The sequence below is a fragment of the Suncus etruscus genome, chromosome 4 (genome assembly GCF_024139225.1).
Source record: "Suncus etruscus isolate mSunEtr1 chromosome 4, mSunEtr1.pri.cur, whole genome shotgun sequence".
Classification (NCBI taxonomy): Eukaryota; Metazoa; Chordata; class Mammalia; order Eulipotyphla; family Soricidae; genus Suncus; species Suncus etruscus.
The window spans coordinates 21,625,763-21,650,462 of record NC_064851.1 but is presented as its reverse complement, the minus strand read 5'-3'; the positions used below and the strand labels follow the sequence as shown (position 1 = coordinate 21,650,462).

Here is a 24,700-nt window from a genome sequence, read left to right as displayed (position 1 = left end):
GGTACCATATGGGATGCCGGGGATTGAACTTGGGTACTTCATACAAGGCAAGTGTCCTATCTACTGTGCATACCATCTCTCTTTTATCTTTGAATTTAGTTGCTAGACCACACTTGATAGTTCTCAGAAATTTTCTTTTTAGGAAACTATGCCATGACGGGGATTAGATCTAGGTTTCCTACATATTAAATATATTTACTAGCCCTTTGAGCAATCTCCCCAGCCTATGGACATTTTATAGCTCAGTTTTATGATATGAAATTATATCATTGAAACATTAAATAAATATACACTGAATTATTTTAAAAGCCAGCAAAATTTTTGACTATTGAAACAATATTTTTACGTGTATTGTATTTAGTCAAACATGTTAAGATAAACTTGTTTCGGGGCCGGAGCGGTGGCGCAAATAGTAAGGTGTCTGCCTTGCTGGCTAGGGCCTAGGAGGACTGAAATTTGATCCCCCGGCGTCCCATATGGTCCCCCAAGCCAGGAGCCATTTCTGAGCACAAAGCTAGGAGTAACCCCTGAGTGGCACTGGGTGTGGCCCAAAAAGAAAACAGAAAGATAAATTTGTTTCTTTTTACTTTTTATTTTGGGGCATACCCAGTGATGCTCAAGAACTATTCTTTGTCTTGTATTCATGTATTATTCCTGATGGTGCTCAGGAGAGCATGGTATATAGGATGCTGGGGATCAGATCTGGGTCAACTGTATGCAAGGCATACAGGGTACTTTTAAAGGTACAGGATACTTTTAAAAGTGTGTACCCTGGGTCTGGAACAATGTACAGAGGGTAGGGCAACTGTCTTGCATATGGCAGATCTGGGCTTGTTCCCTGGCATCCTCCCTATGTGGTGTCCTGAGAACCACTAGGAACAATCGCTGGGCGTAGAGCTAAGAGTAAGAATAAGCCAAGTCCTGAGTGTTGCTGGAGTGGTACCAAAACAAACAACATAAAAACAAAATAAAAAATATGTACATTTACTTGGAAAAATAGCTCAAAGGGTCAGTAAATATGATTTCCATGCTGGAGATTCATATTTGATCCTTAGCACAAGATGTTTTCTGGGCAACATCTTGGCAATGTGCTGTGCTTAGCCTCTGAGTACTGCCAGATTGATGTGCCCCAAACAAACAATAATAATTGAAAACTTAAGGGGCTAGAGAGATAGTGTAGGATAAGGCATTTAGTTTGCATGCAGTTGACTCCACTTCAATCTCTGGTACTACAAATGGAATCCTGAGCACGGACACTGTGACTGATCCTTAAGTTCAGAGCCAGGAGTAAGCCCCAAGCACTTCTGGGTGTAGTCCAACCCTTCCCCACTCATAACATTTAAAATATACATAATTTTTTAAAATTTTTGTCTTTTAAGTTTCAGTCGGACAAACTTCTAGAAAAAGATAAGAGAGATAATGTTATGTTAATATTAATTTGTTTACCCCTCTAGTGGTTATTTTAAAGAATAGGTCTTTTTTTTTTCTTTTTTCTTTTTGGCTTTTTGGTTCACATCTGGCATGCTGAGAGGTTACTCCTGGCTCTACACTCAGAAATCGCTCCTAACAGGCTTGGGGGACCATATGGGATGCCGGGATTCGAACTACTGTCCTTCTGCATGCAAGGCAAATACCCTACCTCCATGCTATCTTTCTGGCCTCCATTTTTCTTTATTTTTATGTTTCCAAAACTGACAATCTTTTGTTTCTTTTGGGGGCCATTTGTTTGTTTTCAGTGGCTACTCCTGGCTTTTGTTTAGGATCACTCTTGGTGGTTTTTAGGGAATCATGATATGCTGAAGAGTAAACTCGGACTTACCGTATGCAAACCATGTACTCAGCCCTTTGAGTTATCTCTCCAGCCTCAGAGTTATGTATGTATGTATGTATGTATGTATGTATGTATGTATGTATGTATGTATGTATGTATGTATTTGAACCACATCCAATGGTGCTCAGATCTTATTCCTGTTTCTGTGCTCATGGATCACTCTGGCATGGCTTGTTAAGTGTTGCCTTTGATAAAGGCTTAAAATGTTAAGCAGTGGAATTCTGACATAGTCAGTAGACATATATATTTAGTAGATATTTATATTCCTTCTAGATAACATTTTATATAATGCAAACTGCAAAGTTCAGTGATTTAAAAATGTTTATTTTGGTGTTTGAGAGGGTGCAAAGTAACTTCCTGAATGTGCTATGCCATATTGCTGGGGGGGGTGTTAAATTTTTTTTAAACACATGGTTATAGGTTCTTTATAATACAGTTTATCCCCCACAAATAAAGTTGTGCATGATTTATTTACAGTCATACAGTGAATGTACAGTAACTCACCATTGCATATTTCCCACCAGCAGTGTCCCTAGTTTCCCTTTCACCTTTCCCATATGGAAGTCTTTTAGACTGAAGCACTGTGTTAAGAAAGAAACTCCAGCCTGCCAGGAGCTATTTCTGAGCAGACAGCCAGGAGTAACCCCTAAGCACCGCTGGGTGTGGCCCAAAAACCAAAAAAAAAAAAAAAAAAAAAAAAAACCGTTTGCAGCCCTCCGTACAACATTTTGTGGGCCACGGCCAGCCTTCAAATATCACAGTATTTGCGATTATTCGCTTACAAAATAATCGCAATAAAAATCGCATTAGTAAGAAAAATATCGCATTAAACATTTGCATACCCCGAGCAGTTCTGTTCGGGGTATGCAACTGTTTAATGCGATTTTTTGCGATTTTTTTTTTTTTGTTTTGTTTTTGTTTTTGTTTTTTGGGCAGTGCTCAGGGGTTACTCCTGGCTGTCTGCTCAGAAATAGCTCCTGGCAGGCACGGGGGACCATATGGGACACCGGGATTCGAACCAACCACCTTAGGTCCTGGATTGGCTGCTTGAAGGCAAATGCCACTGTGCTCTCTCTCTCCGGGTCCGACTAATGCAATTTTATATTGTGAATATTCGGTAAGCTAATAATCGCAAATACTTTACATCTGCCTAGCGCAGATGTCATTTCTGCTGCTCCTGCCCGCGCTATCCCTTGCATTATCGGAGGCCTAAGGGAGAGAAGTTTATTACAGAATTAGATTTTGTCACACCTTCATCATGACTTCATCAAAGCCTGAAGTGAAGAGAAAGATTGATGAAGAGCACAGACAATTTCAGGAAAAGTGGGAGACGCAGTATTTCTTTGTTGAGCACAGGGGCATCCCCACATGTCTTATTTGCTCAGAAAGTTGCAGTGCACAAGGAATACAACTTGAAACGCCATTATTCAACTAAACATGCTGAGGAATGTGCAAAATATCAAGGAAATGAGAGAGCCAAGCGGGTTGCCAGTCTTTTTTTTGTTTGTTTGTTTTGTTTTTGTTTTTTGGGCCACACCCGTTTGATGCTCAGGGGTTACTCCTGGCTAAGCGCTCAGAAATCGCACCTGGCTTGGGGGGACCATATGGGACGCCGGGGGATTGAACCGCTCCTTCTTTGGCTAGCACTTGCAAGGCAGACACCTTACCTCTTGCGCCACCTCTCTGGCCCCTGGTTGCCAGTCTTAAAGCATGTCTAATGAGGCAACAAGATTTCTTCAAGAAAGCAACCAAAGAGAATGTTGCATCAGTCGAAGCTAGTTACATGGTTAGTGAGATGATTGCTAAGGCAGGGAAACCATTCACAGAAGGAGAGTTTGTTAAAAAATATGCATGTTACAGGCTGCAAGTATTATCTGTCTGGAAAAGAAAGGTCAGTTTAGCAAAATCAGCATTTCTGCCAACACTGTGGCAGAACGCATTTCTGACATGTCAAGTGACATTTATCATCAACTGTGTGAGAAAGCCAAATGTTTTGATGCATACTCAGTTGCTCTTTATGAGGGCACAGATATAACAGACACTGTGCAGCTCACAATTTATGTTTGTGGTGTTGATTGCAATTTTGAATTGACAGAGGAGCTGCTCACAATAATTCCAAATGCATGGCCAGACTACCACTAATGAGATATTTTGGCATCTGTGTGATGCCATTGAGAATGCAGGTTTGCCATGGAAGAGGTTTGTTGGAATAATAACCGATGGAGCGCCATCAATGACAGGGAGGAAAAATGGACTGGTGGCACTTGTTCAAAAAAAAAAAAAAAAAAAAACGAAGAGGAGGGTGTAGAGAAGGCCATTGCTCTTCACTGCAATATCCATCAGCAGGCCCTTTCCAGTAAATGCCTGCCATGTGACAATGTGATGTCTGTTGTTGTGAAATGCATCATCCAAATCAGATCCAGGGGCTTAAAGCACAGGAGGTTCCGTGCTTTTTTAGAGGGAATGGAGTCAGAATATGGAGATGTGCTCTATTTCACCGAGGTACGTTGGCTCAGCAGGGGAAATGTCTTGAAAAGATTTTTTTGAATTGAGAGAAGTGAAAGCCTTCATGGAAAAGGATGGGAATGCTATTTCTGAGTTGAGTGATCACAAATGGCTCATGGACTTAGCTTTTCTTGTTGACATCACACATAAGCTGAATGTACTAAACAAGATGTTACAAGGCCCGGGGCAGCTTATCAGTGCTGCCTATGACAACGTGAGAGCATTCTTCACAAAACTTGTGTTATGGAAATCCCAGCTCTCTCAGACAAACCTTTGCCATTTCCCAGCATGCAAGGAACTTGTGGATGCAGGCATACTGTTCAGTGATGAGAAATATGTTGATGCTATTTTTAAGCTAGAGAAGGAATTTGATCACAGATTTGCAGACTTCAAAAAGCACAAAGCCACTTTCCAAATTTTTGTGGACCCCTTTTCCTTTGATGTGCAAGATGCCCCTCCTGTGCTTCAAATGGAGCTCATTGGCCTGCAATGCAACTCTGATCTCAAAGCCAGGTTCAAGGAGATTAGTGGCAAAGCAGACATGCATGGGCAATTTTTGAGAGAATTGCCCCCAGCTTCCCTGAGCTTTCCCGAATGTTCAAGCGCACTATATGCCTTTTTGGGAGCACATATTTGTGTGAAAAGTTATTCTCCACATTGAACTTCAATAAGTACAGGTCTAGACTTAATGATGATCATCTTCAAGCCATACTGAGGGTTTCAACTGCTTCCTCTCTAAAGCCAAATGTGGTTCAGATTTGTGAGAAGCGCTGTCAAGTCTAAGATGCCATGTTCAGAAGAACTGTTCATGATCTTCACTCAATGTTCTATTCATGTTCAGAAGAAATAATTAAAACTGTTATTAATGACTTTTGAGGACTTTTTTTGTGTGAAATCCCTTATGCGGCCCTGCCTCACCCCGACTTTGCCTCCTGCTGCCCCCAGGTAAATTGAGTTTGAGACCCCTGCTCCAGAGAAAGGTTTTTTTTTTTTGGTGGTGGGGGGGTTTGGGCCACACTTGGCTATCGCTTCATCTCCCAGAGAAAGTATTTAGGTAAAAGCTTTCCATATTTTGGCTGCATGCAAGGCAAACACCCTACCGCTGTACTATCTCTTTGGCTCCTCCCTTCTCATGGAATTTCTTGAATCTTGACTGATCTTAATAATTCAGCAGTTAGAATAACAGACTTTTTTTTTTTTTTTTTTGGGTCACACCCGGCAGCGCTCAGGGGTTACTCCTGGCTCTCTGCTCAGAAATCGCTGCTGGCAGGCTGGGGGGACCATATGGTATGCTGGGATTCGAACCACCGACCTTCTGCACGCAAGGCAAAATGCCTTACCTCCATGCTATCTCTCCGGCCACAGACTTTTTTTTAAGTCATTCTGAATATAACACCATATTGTTAAGTTAGAAAAAGGTCAAGCCTGAAATTTGAACTTACTGCACAGTTGTTAAAAGTTCCAATATTTGTTTCTTCATTAATTTTTTTTTACCACTTTTTTTCATTTTTTGCTCTAGTGGGGAATCATGGATATGATGTGGCGCTTTGTTGCACATAGTGTATTACTGAGGACTGAATTTATTTAGTTGTGTTGGCCAGGAGACATGGTGGTGCCTGTGTGTAAACTTGCCCAGGGTTGCACTTCTTGCCTGTGTAACTTGCACATTATTTTTTGTTTCAGTGTTTGTCAAGGAGTCAACCCATGTTGTTGTATTGTTTCTCATACCCATAACTGGTATAGCCAGAAATCACTTGTACTGAGAATAACTAGGCTCAAACAGCAGAGCTAGCAGGATTTTTTCTCCATATGTGGTGGCATCTGGAATTGGATCTGAGACCTTGACATTTGTAGTGTGGTTCTGAGCCACTGAGCATTCCATTTGCTTCAAAAGATACAGTAATTATTTGTTGCTGTTTTGAATTTTTAAAAGCTACCATCTTGATCTGGATACTTTCTTTGTTTATACCTTTTGAAACATTCTATGAAAAAATACATAATTTATATAGATTGATGAAAATCTCATGGTGTTATAATTAACAGTTATGATTTCTCCTCCTCCTCCTCCTCCTCTTCCTCCTCCTCCTCATCATTTTGCTTTTGGACCACACCCAGTGGTACTCAGGGATTACTTCTGATTCTATGCTCAGGTATCACCCCTGGCAGACTCAAGGGACCACATGGAATGCTGGGAATCTAACCCAGGTCCGTCCTGGGTCATCCGCTTAAAAGACAAATGCCCCCTTTGCTATGCTGTCTCTCGGGTCCCAAACTCTGGACTTTAAGTTGAAAGCTGTTGACTAAGTTTGTATTTTGGATAGCATGAAAATACGTAGAAAAATAAATTTTCAGTGCTGGGAAAATGGCTCAAGAGGCACTATAGAGATTGCTCCTGAGCATTGCTTTATATTACACACTCCACTCCATGACATTTTTTCATTCTTAGCAGGAACTGATTGTTTCAACCAAAAACAGAAATTCCCCAGATTTTTAGCTGATTGGAAAGCAGCCTTTGTGACTATTATTATTAATTACTATTATTTGGTTTTTGGGTCACAACTGGTGTGACTCTTGGCTCTATGCTCAGAAGTCGCTCCTGGCAGGCTCAGGGAACCATATGGGTTGCCGGATTCGAGGCACCGACCTTCTGCATGCAAGGCAAACACTACCTTCATGCTATTTCTCTGGCTCCATATTGTTGTTGTTGTTGTCTGGCTCCATATTGTTGTTGTTGTTGTTGTTGTTGTTATTATTATATTCCTGACGGGATTATTGACAGCAGATTAAACCTGGGGCTCCTACTTATAAATCTTGTGCTTAAACCATTTACATAGTATTTCCAGCCCTTTATCTTATAATTATTAAAGTTATCTAGGGGATTTTAGTTAGCTCCTATAAATCCCACCAGTGTATAAGACACACAATTCTTACTATTAATAAAGCATGGACTCCTTCCATTTTTTGTTTTTATTTAAAAAAGAATAGGTCTTAGGGCCGGAGCGGTGGCGCAAAAGCGCAAAAGGTAAGGCGTCTGCCTTGGAAGCACTAGCCGAGGACAGACCACGGTTCGATTCCCCTCCACCCCCCCCCCCCCCGCAGCGTCCCATATGGTCCCCCCCCCCAAGCCAGGAGTGATTTCTGAGTGGAGCTTATAGCTAGGAGTAACCCTTGAGCATCAACGGGCGTGGCCCAAAAATAAAAACAAAAAAGAATTGAAATTGCTAAATGATGTGCTAAGTATTTTTTTTGTTTGTTTTGTTTTGGGACCACACCTGGCAGTTTTGGAAGCACTCCTGGCCTGATACTGGGGTCCTTCCCATGCTTAGGGACACCATACACTATACAGTGTCAGATTGAATTTAGACCCTCATTTGCAAACCATGCATTCAGTATCCTTGAGCAACTGTCTATCCTTCCCAAATTATGTTTATTTTTGTTTCTTTGTTTTTGTTTTTGGGCCACACTCAGTGGCACTCAGGGGTTACTCTTCTCTGCACTCAGAATTCTCTCCAGGCAAGTGCCACCGGGTGTTACCCAGAAACCAAAAAAAGAAATTTCTCCTTGGGACTATATGAAATGCGGGGGGATGTAACCCAGGTTAGCCGGATGCAAGAAAAATGCCCTACCTGCTGTGCTATCGCTCTGCCCCTACCCTCCATGATGTTTTCAATACTGAGCGCCACTGGGGGTGGTGACCCATAAACAACAAAAATTTTTAGAGAGAAATGTAAGCTTTAATTACAGCTATTGCTTTTACAAAGGGTCCCAGGGTGCATGGGAGAGGTCACCAGGTAATAGGGAACCCTACTGGTGAAACTTGGTGTTAGATGGTTAGTACACAGGCTATCCAGGGAGATGAAAAGAAAATACTTTATTTCTTTTTCATAAAATTTTAAATTTAATTTTTATTTTTTGGGCCTGAGCGATAGCACAGCGGTAGATCATTTGCCTTTCATGTGGCTGACGAGGGATGGACCTGGTCCATATAACAGGGATATTATCCTGATATTATCCCTGATATCCCATATGGTCTCTTGAGCCCACCAGCAACGTTTTTCTGAGTGCAGAGCCAGGAGTAACTCCTGAGCTCCTCTGGGTGTGACCCAAACCCCCACACCCATTTTCTTTTATTTTACTTTTAAGTAAAAAAGTTTTGTTGTTTTGTTTTAAATTCTGAGGAAAGGAGAGAGGCTCTATAAGAAAGGAGAGAGTGGGGCCGGGCAGTGGCGCTAAAGGTAAGGTGCCTGCCTTGCCTGCGCTAGCCTTGGACGACCGAGGTTCGATCCCCCGGTGTCCCATATGGTCCCCCAAGCCAGGAGCAACTTCTGAGCGCATAGCCAGGAGTAACCCCTGAGTATTACCGGGTGTGGCCCAAAAACCAAAAAAAAAAAAAAAGAAAGGAGAGAGTGGGGCCGGTGAGGTGGCGCTAGAGGTAAGGTGTCTGCCTTGCAAGTGCTAGCCAAAGAAGGACCACATGGTCCCCCCAAGCCAGGGGCGATTTCTGTACGCTTAGCCAGGAGTAACCCCTGAGCATCAAACGGGCGTAGCCCTAAAAACAGAAGGAAAAAAAAAAGGAGAGAGTAATGCACTCCAGAGACTGTGGCTTTCTTGAAAGATGGAGAGAGCCCTGGTACATGTCCTGGCATACAAATAGGAAAGAACTCATCTCGAGAGGGAATAAAAAACTTACTGAACTAAATTTTTTTTTTCTGGTACTCAATAGCTCAAAGTACTAGCTAGACTTTATGCTTTGATTCCTGTCACCACATGGTCCTTTGACTAAAGTCAGGAGCAACCCCAGGTGTGATTAGGAAAAAAAAAACCTTTGTTGATAGATAGTATCTTTTTAAGCAATCCTGTCTATTCAGAACACTTTTCTCGTTTTTTTTTTTTCCCCACTATTAAGTTAACTAGTCGTTATTAAAGAGAAATCTTTTTAGTTTCTCTAAGAAATTTAACATACCAGAGCCAGGGGCATTGGGTTTAACAAAAAAAGAAAAAGAGTCTATTTTCAGTTTTCCTTTTTTTTTTTGTTTCTGTTTCTGTTTTTGTTTTTGGGCCACACCTGGTGTTTTTCGGGTTACTTCGGCTCTGCGCTCAGAAATCGCTCCCGGCATGCTCCGGGGAACATATGGGATGCAGGAGATCAAAACCCGGGTCTGTCCTGGGTCGGCTGCATGCAAGGCAAACTCCCTACTGCTGTGCTATTGCTCTGGTCACTCAGTTTCTTTTTTCAGTCACATGTTCAAATATCCAATGATTCCAAGATATATTATTATTATTTTTATTCAAATATCCAATGATTCCAAGATATTTTTATTTATTTATTTATTTATTTATTTATTTATTTATTTATTTATTTATTTTTGGTTTTTGGTCACACCCGGTGGCGCTCAGGGTTACTTTTGGCTCTGTGCTTAGAAATTGCTCCTAGCAGGCACAGGGAACCATGTGGGATGCTGGATTCGAACCACCATTCATTCTGGATTGGCTGCTTGCAAGGCAAATGCCCTACCCCTGTGCTCTCTCTCCGGCCCCCAAAATATTTTAACTTGTAGTGTCCCCCCTTTTTTTCCACACTCCTGATAGTGTTCAGGGAGTACTGAGCATCAAACCTAGGTCATACAGTTACAAGGCAAAGCACCCTGCCAGAATGTTTTAGATTCCAGCTTTCTCTTAGGTTTTCCAAATAAATATTAAGGTCTTTTATAAGATTTTTAATCATTTTTATGTTTCAGTTATTAAAAATTGTTACAAAAGGATATATTAATAGTAAAGAGAAAGTAACAGATTTTTGAATTACATCTTAAAAGAGTATGTTAGGTTTTCAGAAGAAAGGAACTCTGAAGCTTGCTTAGTCAGAGGAATAATGTAGAAAAAGCATTTCTCAACTGTGGAATTACACATATTTAGAGCCAGACAATTTGTGTTGTAGTAGCTTCCCTGTAGGATGTTGACCAATTTTCTTGACTTTTGCTTACTTCAATATGCTGTTTGTGATTGGTTGTCCTTAGGTTTAACTTTGAGACATTTCTAGGTTTAGATTTTGTTTTGGAGTCATACCCAGAGGTGCTTAGGATTTATTCCTGGTTCTGTGCTAGAGGTCCTCAGGGTTGAATCTCGCTAGGTCAGCCTATTACATACAAGGCACATCCTGCCCACTGTTTTCTTTCTAATTTTGGTTTGATTAAATAGTCTGCTAATGTATTAGACCATTAGGCTTATAGTGGTGCTCCTTGTTCAAATACTTAGCCATCCTTTTACATGATATGATGAAAAATATTATACTAACTCCATTTTTGGTTATCATAAATTTGTTAACCCTGCCTCCTTTGGTCCATATTTCTTTCAAACGTTACCATTCCTTTATTTTCCCCATTTTTATTGGTAATTATTCTTTTACATAAAAAATGATATTTCAAGAAAATTATGACTACTTTCTTAAAACTATTTGATTATAATTATTATTGATTTAGATGGGAATAGTTATTGATAAATTGCTTTTGACATTTAAGAAATAACCTATATTTTTATGCCTATATTAGGGCATTTGCCTTGCATATGGCCAACCTGGGTTTCATCACTGGCATCCCATATGGTCCCCCATCACCACCAAGAGTAATTTCTGAGTGCAAAACCAGGAGTAATCCCTGAGCACCACCAGCTGTGGCCCCAAACCCCCAACCCCTCCCCCTGAAACAAAGAAATAACATATTCATTATTTAACGAACTGTTATGAGTCTAAAACTTAGCATTTTAAAAAAGCTAAACATTCTGGGCATTTGAGCTTCCAGGTTAATAGATTAAGAAGCATTTGCTAAGAAATGGTGGTATTTAGAACTGTTTGGGTTTATTTTATTTTTCTCCTTTTGTTCTTTTTTGGCAGGGATTGGGTGCTGGGTGAAGGGGCCATACAGAAGTGTTCAGGACTTAATCCTGGCTCTGTGTTTAGGAACAGTCCTTGCTGACCTTGGTGCCAGGGATTCAACTCGGGTCAGATACATGTAAGGCACATGCCTTATCCGTTGTATTATCCAACCCCAAGAACTGTAGTCTTTGTTTTTTTTTTTTTTTTTTTTTTGGTTTTTGGGCCATACCCGGCGTTGCTCAGGGGTTACTCCTGGCTGTCTGCTCAGAAATAGCTCCTGGCAGGCATGGGGGACCATATGGGGCACTGGAATTCGAACCAACCACCTTTGGTCCTGGGTCCGCTGCTTGCAAGGCAAACACCGCTGTGCTATCTCTCCGGGCCCAGAACTGTAGCCTTTGAAGAGAGGGGATGCACACCTGTCTTTGCTCAGGACTTACTCCTGACTGCACTCAGAAATCACTACTGATGGTGCTTGGGGGACCATATGGGGATCAAATTTAGACTGGGAATGTTCAAGGAAGGGCCTTACTTGATATATACTCTCTTCAATCTCATATGAACTTGAGCTGGGACTAGAGTGCATGCTTTCCATTCTAGAGCCTAGGTTTTGACCCCCAAATTCTGAACCAGGAATAGTCCTCAGCATTACTGCGTGTGGCTCAATAAAACAAAAAAGAGCTGAGATGATGGAGCGGTAGTATAATGGGGAATAAACCTTGCATTGACCAACCTGAATTCTATACCTGGCATCCTATCTGGTCTCCCTAGCCTGCCAGAAGCAATTCCTGAACATCAGCAGGGTAGCCCTCAAACCCAAAAAGAAAAATAAAGCTGCACTCTTTGATAGATGTCAAAAATAGAAAGATTGTTTGCTTGTTTTTTCTTTAAAGAGTGTCTAGAAGATAGGTTAAATATTCCTTTCCTCATTTCCCAAATTTACTTGCTTAAAACTTAAGGCTTCTAGGGGCTGGAGGAATAGTGCAATGGTAAGATGTTTGCCTTGTACGTGGCTGACCTAGGACAGACTTGGGTTCGATCTCCGGCGTGTCCCATATGGTCTTTCTAGCCAGGAGTAACCGGAGTGTCACAGGGTGTGTTCCAAAACAAAACAAAACAAAACAAAACAAAACAAAACAAACAAAAGTTAAGGCTTCTACAATAGTATCCTGTGCTTTAAGTTGTAGCAGCTTGGGGACCAGAAAGGGCTCTCTGAGGACAAACTAGAAGTCTAATTTTGATCCTTGGAACATGAGTTCTTGAGCATTGCCAGGAGCAGGCCCTGAGCACTCTCAGAGTAGCCACTGCAGGCCAGAGTCATATATAGTGCAGTGGTAGGATTGAACCTGGGTTCACTCCCTGGCATCCCATTGGTTTCTTGAGCCTTTTAGGAGTAATTCCTTAGTGCATAGCCAGGAGTAACCTCTGAGCATCACCAAGTGTGATCCCCAAACAAACAACAGAAGAGTTAAACGGAGTTGGGGGAGAGGAGTTAAAAAAAAGAAAAGTTAAACTAAGTGTCAGGAGAGAACTCAAAAGATTAGACCTCATGCTCTGCATACTAGAGGTTGGGTTCAATCCCTGACACTACTGGGTCCCCCAAACATGGCCAACAGTTACTCCCAAGCATCAACCTAGGAGCAGACACTGGGTACTGCTAGGTATAACCTCAAACCCCAAGAAAAACAAGAATGAAATGAAGTAACCTGTATGTTTACATTCTTTAAATGTGATAGCATGCAGTAAATGAAATGGAATCATTTTGTGATTATTACCACCCAACTCCTGGACCAAGAGAATTGTTTTTAGTTCCTTGTTATCAGATCAGTTTGTTCTCCCCTCCCATGCCTGAAAGTAGAATATGAGAAGTAGTATGTTCAAACTAAAATTTAAACCTTTTAATTATTGTCACTTATAATTTTAAAAATATAAATTAAATTTTAATATAAATTGCTTAATGGTATTTATGTGTTACATAGTTGCTCATTATTTTGTTTACAGGTAAATGGTAATGAAATTACTTATCAATTTTAAGAAATTTTATGTTACTTATTTTTTATTTATCTTTTCACTAAAGTTTTTCCACCCCCATCTGCAGCAGTGATTCCAGCAGTAGTTCAAGTGATGACTCTCCAGCTCGATCAGTTCAATCTGCAGCAGTCCCTGCACCCACTTCTCAGTTGCTTTCATCTCTGGAAAAAGATGAGCCTCGTAAAAGTTTTGGGATCAAGGTTCAAAATCTTCCAGTACGCTCCACAGGTAAAATTTTGTCCTATATTCCTCTTTACTACTATTGGAGAACAAACAACTTAAACAGACTCTTTACTAAGCAGCAAAATAAAATTTTCTTTTTCCTTTTTTTAAATTTAAGATTTATTGACATAAAAGAAAAAACAAGTAGTAGCAAGTATTAGAACTTTTATAATTTCTAGGATATTATATGTAAAACTTCATGGTGGAATGCCAGGTGCAAATTATAGAGTAAGGCTCTTGTGTTGCTTATGATCGACACCATCTGGGTCAATACCCAGCACTGAACATCATTCTTGCTACTGCTGAGTTGTTGGGATGGGGGGGGGGAGGTGTTTGTTTTGTTTTGGGGCTACACCCATTGGTACTCAGGGGGAGTTATTCCTGACTCTGCATTCAGAAATTTCTCCTGGCAGGTTTGGGGGATCATATGGGATCAAGCCCGGGTCATTCCTGGGTTGTCTGCTTGCAAGGCAAATGCCCTACCTCTCTGCTATCACTCTGGTCCCTCCTACTGCTGAGTTTGGCCTAAACTTGACCAACTCCAAAACTGCTGTTGGGCTAGGGAGAGGCTCAAAAGGCTGAAGTACTGTTTTTGCCTTGCATGTAGGGACCCCTGTTTGATTCCTGATATGTCTGATGATCCTCTGAACTCTGCCTGGAGTGACCCCTGATGTTAGAGTTGAAAGAGTAGCCCCTGTGTATTGCCTGGTTTGGTCCCAAACCCTTCAATATCCCCCCACCCCCAATTTTAGGAAATCAAGATTTTAGTGTTCCTGGACTGGAGTGACAGCACAGTGCTTGTCTTGCACACAGCCAACTCGAGTTTGATCCTCAGCAACCCATATGGTCCCCTGAGCCTACCAGAAGTAATCCCTGAGCTTGATATGACCCAAAAGTCCAAAAAATGAAAATATATTAGAATTCTAAATAAAAGGGAAGCCAGGAATAAAGGAAAAAGTCTAAAGTCTTAATAAAGGTTATACTCAGTGCTATCTTAGCTTTACTTCTTTTTTCACTTTTTGGGTCACATCTGGTGGTGTCAGGGTTTGCTTGTTACTCTGCACTAATAAATCACTCCTAGTGGTGCATGGTGGACCATATGGGATGCTGGGATTCAAACCCAAGTCTGCTATGTGTAAGACAAGTGCCCTAACAAGTATTATCACTCTGGCTGTACTATGTATAGTTTTACATTGATCACTATATTCTATTCTTTCTGTATTAGACACAATAAGTATGTTAACTATTAGTAAGTCATCAAATTGCAGAAATTAACTTTATGGGCCCGGAGAGATAGCACAGCGGCGTTTGCCTTGCAAGCAGTCCATCCAGGACCAAAGGTGGTTGGTTCGAATCCTGGTGTCCCATATGGTCCCCCGTGCCTGCCAGGAGCTATTTCTGAGCAGACAGCCAGGAGCAACCCCTGAGCACCGCTGGGTGTGGCCCAAAAAAAAAAACCAAAAATAAAAAATTAACTTTATGTATTTCATAGCTAAGTACATTTCAATGGTCATTCAAGTTAATAAAATGAGCTCTCTGTACAGCTTGTATATCTTCTTTATGGATATTCAGACACAAGTGTTGACTTTTGGTTTAGATTAACATTCTTCAGCTTTTTTTGTTCTTATTTGTTTGTTTTTGGCTTTTGGGCCACACCTGGCATTGTTGAAGGGTTATTCCTTGCTCTGTACTCAGTAATTACTCCTGCTCTAGTGCTCAGGGGACCATGAAAGGTGCCAGGTCAGCTGCATGCCAAGACAAATACTATTTTTCTGACCTCTTTTCAGCCTTTTTACACCCATGGATCACACCAATCATGGATACTGGTCCAAAGATTGTTATGATCAAAGTGGTAGACCAGTGTTTTCAACCTTTGCCAGTGTGGACTGGCACTGGTCTGTGAGTTACTACTGACTATTGAGCCATATCTGGTAATGTTCAGAGGCTATTACTGGCTCTATACTCCAGGATCACTCTTGGCATTACTTAGAGAACCCTATGCAATGCTGGGGATTCCAATCTGGGTTGACTACATGTGAAGCAAGTACTTTAATTGCCTGTACAAAGACCACTGATTTAGATTGTGATAATTTAGGATTGACCAAAGTAGTAAAATATGAGTTGTTGTAGACAAGAAAATGTTAGCTTAGTGGTGTAGCAATGTAATTCGCCCTAGATTTGATCTCTAGTAATGTTAATAAATGGGGAACAATTATCTTTTTGTACAACTTTAATTTTTATACTGAGACAGATTTAATTTTTAACATTTAAAAGTAATTTATTGCTGGAGCAATAGCACAATGGTAGGGAGTTTGCCTTGCATGTGGCTGACCTAGGAAAAACCACAGTTCAATCCCCTAGCATCCCATATAGTCCCCCGAGCCAGGAATAAAACCCGAGCGTCACTGGGTGTGGCCCAAACCCCTCCCCGCAAGAAAGTTATCATATTATTTTCTACTTTCCTCAATTTTATCATTGACCTGATTTCTGAGCACAGATTTCTGAGTACAGTCCCAGGAGTAACCCCTGAGTGCTGCTGGGCATGGTCAAAAAAACACAAAACACAGCAATAAAATAAAATATAACGACATTTTCTGCATGTCTGAGGAATGACTCTTACCTATCAGTCGATAATATGTTTTCTAACACTCGGTTTATATATATATAAATATATATATATATAATTTTTTTTTTGTTTTATTTATTTTTTTGTGCCACACCCAGTGGCTCTCAGGGGTTACTCGGCTCTGCACTCAGAAACCTCTCCTGCCATGCTCAGGGAATCATATGGGTACTGGGAATTGAACGCAAGTCCATTCCCTGATTGGGTGCATGCAAAGCAAACGCCCTACTGCTGTGGTGTCGCTCTGGCCTCTATTTTTGTAGTTATATAAAAGTCTTCAAAATGCTTATTTCATTTGAGAAGGAAATTCCTTAATGTTAACAAACAGTTCAGAAATCAAGCAAGGAATTTATTGAATTACAACAAAAAGTAATTTGACTTGTTTTGTTTTGGGGTTTTAGATACAAGCCTTAAAGATGGCCTTTTCCATGAATTTAAGAAATTTGGAAAAGTGACTTCAGTGCAGATACATGGAGCTTCAGAAGAGAGGTATGGTCTTGTATTCTTTCGTCAGCAAGAGGACCAAGAGAAAGCATTAACTGCATCAAAAGGGAAACTTTTCTTTGGTATGCAGATTGAAGTAACTGCATGGATAGGGCCAGGTAAGAGACCATAGCTTGAGTAGTAATATGATTTCTATCCTAAGTTATGAAAGCATATTATTCTAGTTTTATTGACATGTATTGAATACCTTTAAGGAGAGTGCTACATTTGTAATCAAGCCAAGGTTTTTTTTTTTCTTCCATTTTCTCCATTTTTCTGGACCTATGCAAACAACGGCGATTGCCACTATCACAACTTTACTATATTTTTTTACTCTTATCCTTTAAGGAAAAAAAAATACAACTGGGGCCGGAGAGATAGCATGGAGGTAAGGTGTTTGCCTTTCATGCAGGAGGTCATCAGTTCGAATCCCGGCGTCCCATATGGTCCCCCGTGCCTGCCAGGAGCAATTTCTGAGCGTGAGGTCAGGAATAACCCCTGAGCACTGCCGGGTGTGACCCAAAAACCACACACACACACACACACACACACACACACACACACACACACACACACACACACACACACACACACTCACACAAAAATACAACTTACTGAACTTAAAAACAAATAATTGTAGTAGAATGCCTGTCTCGAATACAGGCAGGGGATGGGAAGGGGAGAGGGTATAATGTTACACTGGTGAAGGGGGGTGTTCTGGTTATGACTGTAACCCAACTATGATCATGTTACTTAAATAAAAAATATATTTAAAAAAACAAACAAAAAAAAGAAGAGTGCTACATGGGGCTGGAATGATAATACTGCGGTTTTGCTATTTGTGGGTTTGCATGAATCATTCCCAGGTTCAATCCCTGCATCCCCTATCTACCAAACCCAGAGTAATTCCTGAGTGCAGAGCTAGGAGTAACCTCTGAGCATCACCAGGTATGACCCCAAACCAAAATAAAATAAATTAAAAAAAAAGTATTACACTTTTATTATTGTTCTTTTTTTTTTTTTTTTTTTTTTTTTGTGGGTCACACCTGGCAGTGCTCAGGGGTTATTCCTGACTCCAGGCTCAGAAATTGCTCCTGGGCACGGGGGACCATATGGGATGCTGGGATTCGAACCGATGACCTCCTGCATGAAAGGCAAATGCCTTACCTCCATGCTATCTTTCCAGCCCCTATTATTGTTCATCTTACTAAAATACATTGTTTTGGCTAGAGGATAAAGATTGTTCTGATTCTGTAGAGGAGAAATCCTAACTTCTAATAATCTAAAAAAAAAAACAAGTTGAATTTCTTGTTGATTGTTGAGTATACTTTTCCAGAGGATTGAATTGAGATGGGGAAATAGTTTCTAGAATAGTAACAACAGAATTAGAAACCAACTACTTGTAACACTGTTAGAGGAACTAGCTAGATCTTTTTATTTGCATTAGGCTAGTCACAAATCGAACTTGTTATTCTGGTTTCCATGACATTGAATGATAGAACAATCTTTCAGATCTGGGCCAGGGAGATGACTCAAAAGGACATTGGGAATTTTAAGGACAATTCACCTTTTTGTTTGTTTTTGGGCCACACCTAAAAACAGTGGTGCTCAGGGGTTACTCCTGGCAGGCTTGGGGATCGAATCCAGGTCGGCCGCATGCAACGCAAATACTATTGCTCCAGCCCTGAGTTTCTTAAATGTAGATTTCCCCATAGTATATAACATTAAAATGTTTTTATTCTACTCCTGTTTTACATAAAGAAACAGAAAGTGAAAATGAATTCCGCCCTTTGGATGAAAGGATAGATGAATTTCACCCCAAAGCAACAAGAACACTCTTCATCGGTAACCTGGAAAAAACCACTACTTATCATGACCTTCGCAACATTTTCCAGCGCTTTGGAGAAATTGTGGTAAGTTGTTTTGTACCATAAAAGCAGTTTTAGCTGTGGAAATGTCTGAGAGGGCTAGAGAGCAATTCTTGAATGCAGATGCCGAGTTTGATTCCTGGAACATGGGAGAATCCTGGAGATCCGAACCTGGATCATGTATGTGCGTGCATCTGTGCTATCTTTAGCTCCTGTAGTGAGAATTTTAATACCCATGCCTCAGTGCTCCGACCTTTCTATTGTTTCAGGGTTTTTTGGTTGTTGTTCTTTGTTGGATGACATCCAGTTGTGCTAATAGCATACTTAACGATTCTACACTCAGAAATTACTCCTGGTGGGATTCAGGGGACCATATGTGGTCTGCTAGGGATAGAACCTTATGTTTGTCACACGCAAGGTGTGTGCCCTACCCATTGTACTATCTCTCTAACCCTCCAACCTTTTCCTTTGGATGGTTTTCTATGAACTGATTAAAACATTCTTTTTTTTTATCTTAGAGTATAAAATATTCTATATGGACACATCAATATATTCTAATTTCTAGGATTTCTAAACATGGAAGAATGGTGTCTGTTTTCTTATTTATTATTTTGGGCTATACTTGGTTGTACTTAGGAGCAACTTTAGAGAATTATGTTTGTTCTATGGTTCTAAGCTCTATCTCTAGAGAACCATGTTCTGCTGGGACCAAATTTGGGCCTCCTACATGTGTAGCATATGTTCAGCCCATTGAAATCCATCTAGGCCCTAAATTTTTTTTTCTCAAATTATTTTTAAGAACTTATGGGGGACCTGAGAGCTTGCACAGTGGTAGGGTGTTTGCCTTGTGTAGCCAATCCAGGATGGAAAGTGGTTTGGTGGTTCAAATCCCAGCATCTCATACCCCAAGCCTGCCAGGAGCGGTTTCTGAGTGTAGAGCAAGGAGTAACCCCTGAGCTAGTGGTCCTCAAACTATGGCCCGCGGGCCACATATTGTATTTGTATCTGTTTTGTTTCTTCATTGCAAAATAAGATATATGCAGTGTGCATAAGAATTCGTTCATAAGTTTTGTTTTTACTATAGTCAGACCCTCCAGTGGTCTGAGGGACAGTGAACTGGCCCCCTGTTTAAAAAGTCTGAGGACCCCTGCCTGAGCACTGCTGCTGGGTGTGATCAAAAACCAAAACAAACAAAAACCTCTGAAAGTCTTGTAATTCACATTGCTATCAGTAAAAATTAAAACAAAACAAAACAAACAACAACAGCAACAAAAAGAACAACTTACCATGGAGTTTTTCCCTCTAATTCTATTACCACAAATGGAACTTTGAAAAAAAATTTGCCCCTTCCCCTCTCCCTTGTTTTTTTTCCTATTGTAATTTACTGAGGGATGTACTTTAGTTGTAGTATTTCTTCCTCAGTTTTGCAGCTGGAATCTCCAAATGACAGCTCCAGGTGATCAAAGTCAGACCTACTGATTTAATGTCAGTCCTCTGAAGTTCTGGCATTGAGCTCTCCCCATATCCAAATAAATATAAACATATATTTATTTTCCAGGTTTTGGTAATCTTTAAACTATCCCTAGCTCAACAGGGATAATAAAAACATATTTTTTCCTTAATTTCATTGATTGTGGTTGGGCCACACCCAGAGGCGATCAGAGTCACGTCTGGTTTCTGCATTCAGAAAGTCACTGCAGGCATGGCTGGGGGAACCATATGGGATGCCGGGAATTGAACCAGGTCCCTCCCTGGTCGTCGGCATGCAAGGCAAACGCCGTACTGCTGTGCAGTCTCTCTGACCCCAAACATCATTTTTTTTTTAAAAGAAGTGCGTTCTGATATTTATTTTGAATTAATGAAAAGTCTTATAATTTAGCGGGCTTTTCTCTTCCTTCTCTTCCTTCCTTTCATTCGCCTTCCTTCCTTCCTTCTTCCTTCCTCTCGCGTTCCTTCCTTCTCCTCCTTCCTTCCTTACTTCCTTCCTTCCTTCCTTCCATTCCTTCCTTCCTTCTCTTCCTTCCGTCCTTCCTTCCTTCCTTCTCTTCCTATCCGTACTTCCTTCCTTTTCCTTCTCTTCCTTTCCTTACTTCCTTCCTTCCGGCCTTTTTTGGGCTTTTGGCCACCTCTAGTGGCGCTCAGGGGTTAATCCTGGCTCTGCGCTCAGAAGTCACTCCTGGCAGGCTCAGGGGACTGTATGGGATGCCAGGATTCAACTGGGGTCCTTCCTGTGTTGGCCTTGTGCAAGGTATAAATGCCTTACTGCTGTGCTATTGCTCTGACCCCTATTGTTTATTTTTTTATTAAATAAGCTACCTTTTTGGGGGGAAGTGGTGGAGGTATTATCACATTTCTCTTAACTACAAGTTAATATGGATTTAAAAGTTTGAAAAAAATTTTTTGTTTTTGGTTTTTGGGCTTACCCAGTGACACTTGGGTTACTCCGGCTATGTGCTCAGAAATTTGCTCCTGGTTTTGGGGGACCATATGGGACGCCAGGGGATCGAACCATAGTCCATCGTAGGCCAGCCATGTGCAAAGCAAACACCCTACTAGCTGTGCCACTGCTCCAGCCCTTAAAAGTTTGAATTTTATGTTGCATTGTAGTTGCCTTTATGCAGAGCTTCATGTGAGGATTTCATTATTTGTGACTACAAATACTATGTTATAGCTTTTTAGATCTCTTATTAATAGTACGATTACATATATTAAGATAAAAACTTAAAAAAAAAAAGATAAAAACTTACAGGGGCCGGAGAGAGAGCATGGAGGAAGGGTGGTTTGTCTTGCATGCAGAAGGACCGCGGTAGCTTGAATCCTGGCATCCCATATGGTCCCCCAGCCTGCTAGGAGTGATTTCTTTTTTTTGGGGGGGGGGGGCACACCCGTTTGATGCTCAGGGGTTACTCCTGGCTAAGCGTTCAGAAATTGCCCCTGGTGGGGCTCGGGCAGTGGCGCTAGAGGTAAGGTGTCTGTCTGCCTTGCCAGCGCTAGCCTAGGATGGACCAAGGTTTGATCCCCCTGGTGTCCCATGTGGTCCCCCAAGCCAGTAGTGACTTCTGAGAGCATAGCCAGGAGTAACCCCTGAGCGTCACCAGGTGTGGCCCCAAAACCCAAAACCCAAACCCAAACCAAAAAAAAAAAATTGCCCCTGTCTTGGGGGGGACCATGTAGGACGCGGGGGGATCGAACTGCGGTCCTTCCTTGGCTAGCTCTTGCAAGGCAGACACCTTACCTTTAGCGCCACCTTACTGACCCTGCCAGGAGTGATTTCTGAGTGCAGAGCCACGAGTAACCCCTGAGTACTGGCTGGGGTGTGACCCAAAAACCAAAAAAAAAAAAAAAATAAATAAATAAACAACACAAGAAACGTACTAATGAATTGATTTAAGAACATTGAATTATTTTAGAAAATGCATAGATGTGCATTTGTTAATTATTACATGTTTTATTTTTATATCACTGGTATCCATTGTTTGTTTTGTTTTTAGGATATTGATATTAAGAAAGTAAATGGGGTTCCTCAGTATGCGTTCTTGCAATATTGTGATATTGCCAGTGTTTGTAAAGCTATTAAGAAGATGGATGGGGAATACCTTGGAAATAATCGCCTAAAGGTATTGTAATTTGTTTTAAATTGTTGTACTGTCACAGTTGGGTGTGTTTTTAAGATTTGGACTTTATTTTATGTTTGTCTTTTAAATTGCAATAGTAGAATAATTAGAGAAAGGTGATAACACGTCATTGTATCCTGTGTTGTACTATAAGCATAATGTTTCTTAGAATTATATTTTTGCTAATTTCTAGTTTGATATTAAAGATACTTAAAGAATATACTTTATATTTTTTTAGTTTAGTTATATTACCATTAAAGATGATGGTTTAATAAGATTTACTGAAAACAGTTTTTCTCGGGACTCTATAGTTTTAAATTGGTTAAATTAATAGAAACTTTATCATTTTTTACAGCTGGGGTTTGGAAAGAGCATGCCTACAAAACTGTGTGTGGTTAGATGGACTATCTGCAAATGTGTCAGATCAGTATTTAACACGAACATTTTGCCGATATGGGCCAGTGCTAAAGGTATGTAGGCGTTTGGTTTGGTTTAAAGGTTTTTCTAACTTCACTTTTCTTGAAAATTCAATTCTTTTCATACCCAAATTGTATTGCTCACTTTGCTTTAACAGCTTAACATACATTAAGTGACCTTTTCTAAATTTTTGTCTAGACATCTACTTGTTTAAGTAGACTTCTTTCTACTTCTCTATTAACAGAACCCTTGCTAGCAGTATTCCCTCCTTAGCTGTTATGGATTCTTTTTTTTTTTTTTTTTTTTTTTTTTAAGGTTTTTTTTTTTTAGGGTTTTTTTTTTTTTTTTTTTTTTGGGTCATACCCGGCGGTGCTCAGGGGTTACTCCTGGCTGTCTGCTCAGAAATAGCTCCTGGCAGGCACAGGGGGACCATATGGGACACCGGGATTCGAACCAACCACCTTTGGTCCTGGATTGGCTGCTTGCAAGGCAAACACCGCTGTGCTATCTCTCCGGGCCCCTGTTATGGATTCTTAATTTACTTCCTCTTACCGTATTTGCCGGCATATAAGATGACTCCCTAATTTTACAGTTAAAACATAGGTTTAGGTCTATATTTGCTGCATCAGACAACGTTCCTGTGCTGCAACTGTATGTACCACAGTGAGCCAATCAGCAAGCAAAGGTTCAGAGGTTATACTGGAATAGACTTTCTCTCTGACTCTGGCCAATCTGAGCAGGTTTTTTACAGTGTAGATTCGGGTACAGAACATTGTCTAATTTGCATGCATAAAAAGCCAGTTTGGATTGGCTCAGTTAGAAAGGCGGTCTGAGCAGCCTTGCAGTGATTGGTGCAGGATCGAGTTGGAAAAATCGTTTTGTGGCAATATTCAGACAATTTTTGTTTAGCGGCACATTGAAACATTTTTCGGGATATACTCTGCATATAAGACGACCCCCGATTTTTGGTTGACTTTTTTTTTGTTTCAAAAGTCGTCTTATACGCTGGAAAATACGGTATTTTATGTACAATGCTTTTGGAGCCTACAATGCATGATGGATGTGCATGGAAATAAACGTATCTTTGGGAAAACAGTTACCTATTTGGGGGAAAAAAAAAAGGAAACGTGTTGATAACTACTTTGAAAAAGAATTTTGAAATTTTGGTTCCGGAACTGTATACGATACTGGCTAGAGCACTTGCTGTTATTTCTTTTGGTCCTCCAATATCCTCCAGGAGGTATTCCTGGGTACCACTACTTGCACTTTGGCCCCCCCCCCCCCCCCCGATTTTTTGAAAATGATTTGTGTAGTGATGTTGAATATTTCTTAGAGGTTTTATAGTTTATCTTACATTAAAATTAGTCTATAATTACTCACATTCACACTATGTGATCATTATTTTTTTAATTTGATGACTTTATTTTAAATTATAAATATTTATTTAGAATTTCTTTGGGGGATAATAGGGGGCCTGCAGTGCCTTAAGATTGGGGAATGGGTTCTCATGACTCTGCTTTGGACTTGCTATCCTGCAATGCACAGTAGATTCTGTGGTGCCAGGGATTAAACCTTGGGACCTCCCACATAGAAAGTATGCTTTTGGTAGCACTTAGCTCCCTGAACTATCTTTCTGGCTCTAAACAATGATGATACAGTGAGAATTTACCAAATAAAATAAATAGACATCTAAAGTTTGTAATCTTACATGATGATAACAGGAAAAAGGCTTGTTGAAGTGGCTCCTTTTCATATATAAAGTCAAAATTTTTCTTTGGGCCCGGAGAGATAGCACAGCGGCGTTTGCCTTGCAAGCAGCTGATCCAGGACCTAAGGTGGTTGGTTCGAATCCCGGTGTCCCATATGGTCCCCCGTGCCTGCCAGGAGCTATTTCTGAGCAAATAGCCAGGAGTAACCCCTGAGCATCGCCGGGTGTGGCCCAAAAACAAAATTTTTTTTCCTTTGTTTTATTGGGGGGGGGCACACCCAGTGACGCTCAGGGGTTATTCCTGGCTATGTGCTCAGATATCACTCCTGGCTTGGGGGACCATATGGGACACTGGGGGATCGAACCTTGGTCTGTCCTAGGCCAGCTGCATGCAAGACAAAAAAATCTTACAAAGTGCCACTGCTTTTGCCCCATAAAGTCAATTTTTAAAAACTTTGCATGTTTGTTTACCTACCTGGATTGGCCACATGCAAGGAAAGCACCTTACTTACTACTTTCTCTCTGGGCCT

At 40.8% G+C, this 24,700-nt stretch overlaps 1 protein-coding gene across 1 annotated transcript in view; it reads left to right on the top strand.

Annotated features, from left to right (window-relative positions):
• Window positions 1-24,700, top strand: part of SPEN (spen family transcriptional repressor) — a 97,720-nt gene that overhangs the window by 51,975 nt on the left and 21,045 nt on the right. Inside the window, 6 exon segments of the mRNA XM_049771926.1 lie at window positions 13,303-13,463; window positions 16,482-16,682; window positions 18,325-18,476; window positions 21,923-22,048; window positions 22,401-22,427; window positions 22,429-22,515. Coding sequence (XP_049627883.1) covers window positions 13,303-13,463; window positions 16,482-16,682; window positions 18,325-18,476; window positions 21,923-22,048; window positions 22,401-22,427; window positions 22,429-22,515 — 754 coding nt within the window.